At 44.4% G+C, this 9,014-nt stretch overlaps 1 protein-coding gene across 1 annotated transcript in view; it reads right to left on the reverse strand.

The window, feature by feature from the left end:
- Positions 1-9,014, reverse strand: part of LOC143296955 (adhesion G-protein coupled receptor V1-like) — a 50,361-nt gene that overhangs the window by 39,872 nt on the left and 1,475 nt on the right. Inside the window, exons 3-7 of the mRNA XM_076609006.1 lie at positions 5,877-6,116; positions 4,911-5,012; positions 3,638-3,763; positions 2,722-2,844; positions 1,390-2,169 (exon numbers count right to left, since the gene is read on the reverse strand). Of these exons, the coding sequence (XP_076465121.1) occupies positions 1,390-2,169; positions 2,722-2,844; positions 3,638-3,763; positions 4,911-5,012; positions 5,877-6,116 (1,371 nt within the window). The remainder of the gene's footprint in view (positions 1-1,389; positions 2,170-2,721; positions 2,845-3,637; positions 3,764-4,910; positions 5,013-5,876; positions 6,117-9,014) is intronic.

A 9,014-nucleotide genomic window follows, 5' to 3' on the forward strand; every position in this document is an offset into this window, starting at 1 on the left:
GCCTCTGCTTTGCAAAGTTAACTGATGGAAATATGTTGTCAAAGATGCACTCTGAATAAAATATATATATATATATATATATAAACAAACAAAAAAAGAAAACAGGATGGTCAAACCACATAAATTCATTTCCAGTTCATAGGCTGTGGCTGGACACAGAACACTGACTAAGTGACTACCCTGTGAAGGTTACAAGGAGCCAGTTGCATTGCTAGACAGAAGAGCCTAGTATGGTCGTAACCCACCAACTGTGTGAAGTATGGAACCAACCAACAGCGTAGTTTGGTCAACGTAGGCATTAAGTCACGTATAACTGTCAAAAAGTTAGAACCAAGCAATGCAACTGGCTCAAGGAGATAGTAAGAAACACAGGAGCGGTGAGGAAAATCTCTGAATGACCACGACACCCAGTCAGTGGAGCTGTGGCCTCGTGCTGACACACCAGACCATGTAGAGAAAGTCCATGAGTTCAAGTCCTGCACTGAATACCGAAACCTACCCACCCACTAGACATCAGGAAGTGATCTGGATGCTAGTCTTTCAGATGAGACAATGCACCACCAAGGTGCCATGTGCACCGTTCACCTAGCACATGTAAAAGAAGCTGTCGCAACAAAGGGGCTGCTTCCTGCAATATTGTGTAGAAAACAAACTCCATTTTGATAACAAAACAAATATACAAGCAGAGAGAAACAAAAAACAAATGGTGAGACTGCACTGTAAAAATGCGCTCTCCCAGGAGAGCAGCCCGAATTTCATGTAAGGAAATCTGTTGTGGCAAAAAAAAGTAATACAATAAAAGGCAAGGTCACTTGCTGACACTATTTTACTGATGACTACACAGTACTGTATCTAATGTTCAGGTCAACGATGAGTTCATCAAACCACAGCTCTAAAAAGTTCAAATACATGGAAGTTTCCACTGCTTCCAGTTCAACATTGATTTAAGATTTTTAAAGTCTGCATCAATAAAATCCAAAATCAACAAATGTCACAGCCCATAACACTAACACACACACACACACACACACACACACACACACACACCTCACAGTATAATAAACCAGCACTTGCAATGTCAGCCACGAACAAACATCTCACACAACACATAAACCAGCACTCACAATGTCAGACACTCACACACACACACACACACACACACACACACACACACACACATAAAATCTCAGTCCACAATAAAATCAAGTACTCAAAATGACAGTCAAAAACATACACACATACATCTCATACCACAACCAAACAAGCACTCATAATGTCAACCTAATGCACATGCACACACACACACGCACACACACACACACACACAACAGACAACGCACACACACAGACACACACACACACACACTAAACAATAAAATCAGAACTCACAATATCCACCCGATGAGTGGTATCTGGACCAAACTCCACAGCGCCGTAAACATTGTCGCTGTCCTCAATGACCAGAATGGCTGTAATGATTCCATCCAGTGTGGCGTTCCCAGTCACGGAACCGGCCAACAATGTCAGCCGAAACTGCTCCGCAGGCTCTGGCAGACTGTCCTGAACGATCGTCAGCTCAATCTCCTTCCTGCTGTCACCTTCCGCAAACACCACCCGGCCGGAGGTGGGGCCCACGTCCTCACTAACGCTCTCAGGGTTCGAGCCTACACGCTCCAGTTCCCATCCAACAGACACCTCTCCAAACGTTCCCAGTTTCCGCAGCACTGTGAACGACGCTATGGTGAACGTGTCTTCATTCACTGTGACCACTGGCGTTTCATCACTGTTCTCCGTGACCGGCTTGAACATAATCTTGCCGTTGGAATCATCGTTGGCATTGATCACCACTTCCGCCTCGCTGGGATTCACAAACACGGCATCGCCATTCTTACCCAGGAGACGGATTTTAAAGCTCTCTCTCATTTCAGGAAGCACGTCGTCTTCAATCACAAATGTGATGGTCTTGACAGTCTCGCCGGGTCCGAACAGCAGCTCACGACCAGAAAAGGAGTAGTCCTGTCCTGAAACAGCTTCATTGTCCATGGACCTGTATTCCACAGTGACTTCGCGGTTCACAGGCCCGATTCTGTTCCCGCTACCATCGATGCCCCTGTACACTTCAACGCTCCAGGATCTGGATCCCGGGCCTTCATCGAACACATACCTTGCCTGGAATAAACAGAAACCAAATGTAAGTTTCGTCACATCTAAATGGACTAAATTCATGTTTAATGTCCCGCTAACAATGGAAGCCATATCCAGGCTGGAAGCATGCTGCAAATAAAACCTCCATCACAGAGGATGTTCCCAGATGTGGAACATACAACATTCAGTCACAACAGATGTGTAGCCACATTTACTACAAGCCACACAACAGAGGTATCAGCCTTTCCACTTCATGCAGAGTCTTTCAGAAGTGGTTCATCTTCTTTCAAACAGGATTCCTAACTCTAACCAGACATTGTTTTTTAACACACGCACACACAGAGGCATGCACACACACACACACACACACACACACACACATAAAACACACACAAAAGCACACACACACACACACACACACACACACACATGCTCCCTTAATCAACTACCTTTACAACAACATGATCCCAACAAACAACTTAAAAATAAACAGACTTAAAAAAACAAAAAACGCTTATCCAACAAACACAAAAATTTACACAAAACAACACCATAAGCTACACGTTTATGCAACACCTGTGAAAATCTGATGGGGGCGTCATTGGCCTTGATAATCACGATGACCTGTGACACATTGATGCTCGCACCGCGGTCCACGTCTGTCAGTGTGACGAGGAAAGACTCGTCGTTCTCTGGTATCTGTTCAAAGGTCAAGAGACAAAGAGAGACAAGATTTTATTGTGCCAGTGGTCAAAGACACAGCACACTGTTGTGTTGTTATTCATTCCCTCAACCTTGCACACCACCGCATACCACCGTACCAAAAGACCAAAACACACTCAAAGAATGCAATACACTTGCAAAGCAACAAATGAAGGGGGAAAAGAGAACAATGTTCAAAGGAAAGAGGACAGCAGGTCAAGGGAAAAAGGGCAGTGGGTCAAGAGAAAAGGTCAAAGGGAAAGAGGGTAGTAGGTCAAGGGGGAAGAGGGCAGTAGGTCAAGAGAAAGAGGGCAGTAGGTCAAGGGAAAGAGGGCAGTAGGTCAAGAGGAAAGGTCAACTGGAAAGAGGGCAATAGGTCAAGAGGAAAGGTCAATGGGAGAGAGGACAGTAGGTCAAGTAAAAAGAGGGCAGTAGGTTAAGAGAAAAAGGGCTACTAGTAGGTCAAGGAAAAGAGGACAGTATGTCAAGGGAAAAGAGGGCAGTAGGTTAAGGGGAAAGAGGACTGTTGATCAAAGGAAAGAGGACAGTAGGTCAAAGGGGTGAGGACAGTATGTCAAGAGAAATAAGGAAAGTAGATCAAGGGAAAGAGGGCAGTAGGTCAAGGGGAAAGAGGGCAGAAGTTCAAGGGGAAAGGTCAAAGGTAAAGAGGGCAGAAGGTCAAGGGAATGAGGGCAGTAGGTCAAGGGAGAAGAGTGCAACAGGTCAAAGGGGAAACATGGCAGTAGGTAAACAGAAAGAGGGCAGCAGGTCTAGGGACCTCCCAACTCACAGCATCAGGTTGGATCTTCAGCTGTATCATAGTGTCCGGATGGGCGGATCCGGGACGGAAGACGATAGATCCCGTCACCGGGGAGATGTCATCTGCCAGCAGTCCTTGCTCTGAGAGGCTCTCCACCTGCCACAGGTATCAGTCACAGCCCTGTGTCTTCATCTGAATTCAACTCAACCCACACTGTTTGAACTGTACAAAAAATGGTGTATGCTGGTACACTGTCAGAAATCAGCGCAAGCTGTTTTTAACCACACAAAAATGGTGTATGTTGAAATACACTGTCTGCATTCAACTCAGTTCATTCTATTGAGTGTAAATAAATTGCTGAAAGGTGAACTGAAAGGTCTGAATTCCACTGAACTCATACTGTTAAATGAACTGCAATAAACTGACTGAATTCAACTGAACTCATACTGCTTGAATGAACTGAATTCAGCTGACTGAATTCAACTGAACTCATATTGCCAAGTGAATCAAACTATACTGACCGAATTCAGCTGAACTCCCATTGTTTTAGTTGTACAAAAACTCATGCGTGTTGAACTGAACAAAACTGTTTCAATTCAACTGAGCTTACATTGTTTGAGTTGTAAAAGTTACTGCCTGTTGAATTAAACCATCTGAATTCAACTGAACTCACAATGCAGAGTGTATGAAAATTGCTGTAGCCTACACTGAATAAAATCTGTTTCAGTTCAACAACAGTATATAAAAACCACCATACATTAAATCAAACTGACTGAACTCAACTGAACTCAAATTGTTGAGTGTATAGAAGTTGCTGTTTGCTGAATTAAATTAAACTGAATTGAACTTAACTCAGAGAGTAAAAAAAAAATCCTCTATGCTGAATCAAACTAAACTGATTCCAACTGATAATAAGTGTTGAGTGTATAACTATATACTGCACTAAAAAAAACTGTCTTGTTGCATTAAACTAACCTATCTGAATTCAACCTGAATCAGTGGTGAGTATATAAACAGTGCTGGATGTCGAGTTAACCTGAACTGAACTCAAGCTGTTCAGTGTTTAAAAAACTGCCATATTATCGAGTTCTTTGCCATGAATGCAGTCACAATATTCTACTTTCTAAGATCACATAAGTACAATAACACAAGCTCACCAGTGCACACGCACATATGTGTGCTTGCACACACACACACACACACACACTCACTCTATCTCTCTCACACACACACACACACACACACACACACACACACACACACTTTCTCTCTCTCTCTCTCTGTCTCTCTCTCTCTAACTCACCTCAAAAGTGACCTTGATGGTTTCAAAATAACTGACTCTCCGCACAACATTCAAATTGACCACTGATGTGTACTGTTCCTCTGTGACCAACACCGGAGAGTCCTGAACAACGGACACAACACACACACCATTCCTTTGTAAAAGGACAACACAAAGTAACTGCTGTTTCTAGTCTGAACATCAACATTTCTGATTGACAAAATGTGTACATGCATTGATCAGAATGTTAAATGAATAACCACCCAACCATTCAATAAAATAGTGAAAGATCAGAATGTTAAATGAATAACCACCCAACCATTCAATAAAATAGTGAAACACCATGCATGCAAATGCTAAACTGTGTGTGCATGTGGGTTGGGGAGGGAGGGGGGGAAGGGTGTGTGTGTGTATGTAGGAGGGTGTGTGTGTGTGTGTGTGTGTATGTGTGTGTGTGTGTGTGTGTGTGTGTGTGAGACAGTGTGTGTGTGTGTGTGTGTGTGTGTGTGAGACAGTGTGTGTGTGTGTGTGTGTGTGTGTGTGAATGTGTGTGAGTGTGTGTGTGTGCTGCACGCATGCGTGTGTGTGTGTGTAAGTGTGTAGGGGAAAGGGTGGGAGCAAGAAGCACATGCTAATGAAAAAGCCATTGCAGCAACACACATTCTTGTAAAGGTAAACTATGAGTCAGTCTTGCATGGGTTACCATAATAAAGCATATCTACATCATGATTACATAACTGTGAACCATGCACTCGTGATGCTTAACTCTCAGTCCATACAACTTGTGAGCACCATAGTCATTATTTATAGTCATCATTCATGGTGCTAACTACATTCAAATATCTTTTTTTTTTCCTACTCATCAGACAATAGAGAGAAAAAAAAATCACTCAAGTAAAAAACTAAAATGAAAAAAGCAATAAACACACACACACACACACACACACACACACACAAATAAAAATTCAAAAACCCACTCCAAATCACCTCTGCAAAGCCAAAGATGCCAAAACCATCATCGCTGGCGGCGACAAAGACAGTGGCTGTCTGAGGGCTTCCCAGGTACAGCCCCTGACTGATAAAGATGATCTTCAGTGTGAAACGCTCCTCGTCCTCTGGTTTGTCATCATCACGCACCGTGAACGTCGCCCATGCATGCCTGCTGGAGGGCGTGAAGGTAGCCACCTGGGTGTCCCCGATAAAGTCGTCGCCAGTATCTCCCACCACCTGCAACGGTGAGGTTTTGAAAAGAGGTATGACAGGCGCAACAGCCGAGTGGTTCAAGTTTTGGACTTTCAATATGAGGGTCCTGGGTTCGAATCTCAGGAACAGCGCTTGGTGGGTTAAAGGGTGGAGATTTTTTCCGATCTCCCAGGTCAACATATGTGCAGATGGGCGCAATAGCCGTGTGGTTAAAGCGTTGGACTTTCAATCTGAGGGTCCCAGGTTGAAATCTCAGTGACAGAGCCGAGCCTGGTGGATTAAAGGGTGGAGATTTTTCCAATCTTGCAGGTCAACATATGTGCAGACCTGCTAGTGTCTGAACCCCTTTCATGTATATACGCAAGCACGAGATCAAATATGCACGTTCAAGATCATGAAATCCATGTCAGCGTTCAGTGGGTCAAGAACATGCCCAGCATGCACACCCCTGAAAATGGAGTATGGTTGCCTACATGGCATGGTACAAATGGTCATACATATAAAAGCCCATTCATGCACATACAAGTGAACATGGGAGGAGTTGCAGCCCACGAATGAAGAAGAAGAAGAAAGAGGTAGAGTGGAGGCAGCATGACAAGAGTCAGTCAGGCTTTGGACTTCAGTGATCAGGATTTGATCGAGGCCCTGTTTTGGCAAAGCGTTGTGTCCTTGGGTAAGGTATTGTACTCTGGTAAGGTATTGTACAACTCTTGAGGGCACATAAGACCATGTGGCTGTGTCTGGAGTGGCACTGTCTTCATCTGTCTGCAGGCAGGGGTGGTTTGGTCTGTGGGGTGTGGTCAGCAGCTGGAGGGTGGTGTCTTTTGCCGGTGGGCTCTGCAGTCATGAAAGACTGGTACACCCATGTGGATACTTCTTTTAAGGCTGTCGTGAGTTGCATCCTGTGGTCTCTTTTGCCTCTGTTCGGGAGCAGTTATGTCCCTCGAATTCTCAATGGCGTGTCCTGTGCGTGCTTACACCCATCCTGAACACAGAACAGGCCTCCGAAGGTGGTGCAGGGTTGTTCCAAGGGCGGGTGGAGACAGTGCTTCTCTGGGTCCTCCCCAGCACCTACGGGTGTTTCTCTTTCTTCCCTGGTTTTCCTCACTCCACCCACATGTGAAACAGGTATCTGACTGATGTTGGGGAAGGTTAAAATGGTGAGGAGAGGACTGGGTCCTGCCTTCCTATCCCAGGCCTTAGACACAGTGGATTTGAACACACTGTCCATATAAGTCTATGGGGTGGTCGTGAAAGGTTATAGGACCTGTACCCTTTAACAATGGGCTCCAGAAAATATGAGTTCAGTTAACACAAGTACACTGGGTTCCAATTAATGTAAGTAAATTGGAATCCAGTTAACCCAAGTACAATGATGTCAAGAAAACCTGAATTCAGTGGAATCCAATTAACCTGAGTACAATGGAGTCAAGTTAACTGGAACACAGTGGAGTCCAATTAACTTGTGTAGAGTCCATATGCACAGAGGAGTCCAGTTAACCTATGAACAGTGAAGTCTGTATGTATAGTAAAGTCCAACTGATCAGTGTACAGTGGAGTCCACTTAACCTATGTACAGCGGAGATCCAGTTAACCTATGCACTGTGGAATGCACACATACAGTGGAGTCAACTGACCTTTGTCCAGTGGAGTCCAGTTAACCTATGCACAGTGGAATGCATACATACAGTGGAGTCCATTGACCTATGTACAGTGGAGTCCAGCTAACCTATGCACAATTAAGCCCATTAAATTATGATGATGATGGAATCTCCTGTCGGACCGACGGATGAGTAGGCAGGTAGGCTTATATGTCGGTGTGTGTCCTCATGTGGGAGAAGAGGCCGATTCTGGATGCACAGCATTTCCCACAGGTGTTGCAAGAGAAAACATCTCCGGAAGTTGAGCTCTGCTTCCTTCGCTCACACTTTTCCTTAATGGCCAGCGTTCACTTGTTTTCAAACGTCTTTATGCCACTAGAGCACAGCATCCTCCAGCGAGAACGGTCAAGGGCATCAGTTTCCCAGGAAGCGATGTCTATGTCCCAGGCTTTGAGGTTTGTCTTCAAGGTGTCCTTGAAGCGCTTGCAGGGTCCTCCAAGTCTGCGGTGGCCTTCCTTCAGCTGGCCATACAAGAATATCTTCGAGACCCTGCTGTCTGTCATGCGGACAACGTGTTCTGTCCAGCGTAGCTGGCACTGGATCAGCTGGCTTTCAATGCTGGGCAGGCCGCTCCTCTCTAGGACCTGGAGGTTGGAGACCCTGTCTTGCCACTTTATGCAGAGGATCTTTCGTAGGTATCTCTGATGAAACTGGTTCACCATTAAATTATATACAGCTGAATACAGCTGACCTACGTACAATGGAATCCAGCTGACCTGTGTATAGCAGAGTCCTTTTAACCTTTATACAGTAGTATCTGGCTAACCAATGCAGAGTGGAGTCTAGTTAACTTATGTATAGTAGAATCCAGTTAAACTCTGTGCAGAGAAGTCCACTTAAACATGAAGTCCAGTTAACCTATGTAAAGAAGATTCCAGTTAACCTATGTAAAGGAGATTCAAGTTACAAAGGAGTTAATGCATGTATTTTTTCAGCTTCAAACATACACACCTAGTGGGTTTACAGATTTGATGCAGCAGGTATTTACCTGTACCAAGTGACACACCTTGCAGAAAGCCTCAATCTGCTGGTGTATTGATCACAGCAACTGTTTGAGTTAAAGATTTTTTTGTTTTGTTTTCTACTTCAACGAAAAACCTTACCAGTCATTCATACTGCGGGTGACTATAAATCTGACAAAAGACAAATGAAGATGAACACAAAATCAGTGTATTTCTTTTGGGTCATTCCAACTTTCCCCGACCCAATTTTTACTCTAAAAATCATTCATTACCATTATGGAAGAGGAGGAAACGGTGGT

The sequence above is a fragment of the Babylonia areolata genome, chromosome 22 (genome assembly GCF_041734735.1).
Source record: "Babylonia areolata isolate BAREFJ2019XMU chromosome 22, ASM4173473v1, whole genome shotgun sequence".
NCBI lineage: Eukaryota > Metazoa > Mollusca > Gastropoda > Neogastropoda > Buccinidae > Babylonia > Babylonia areolata.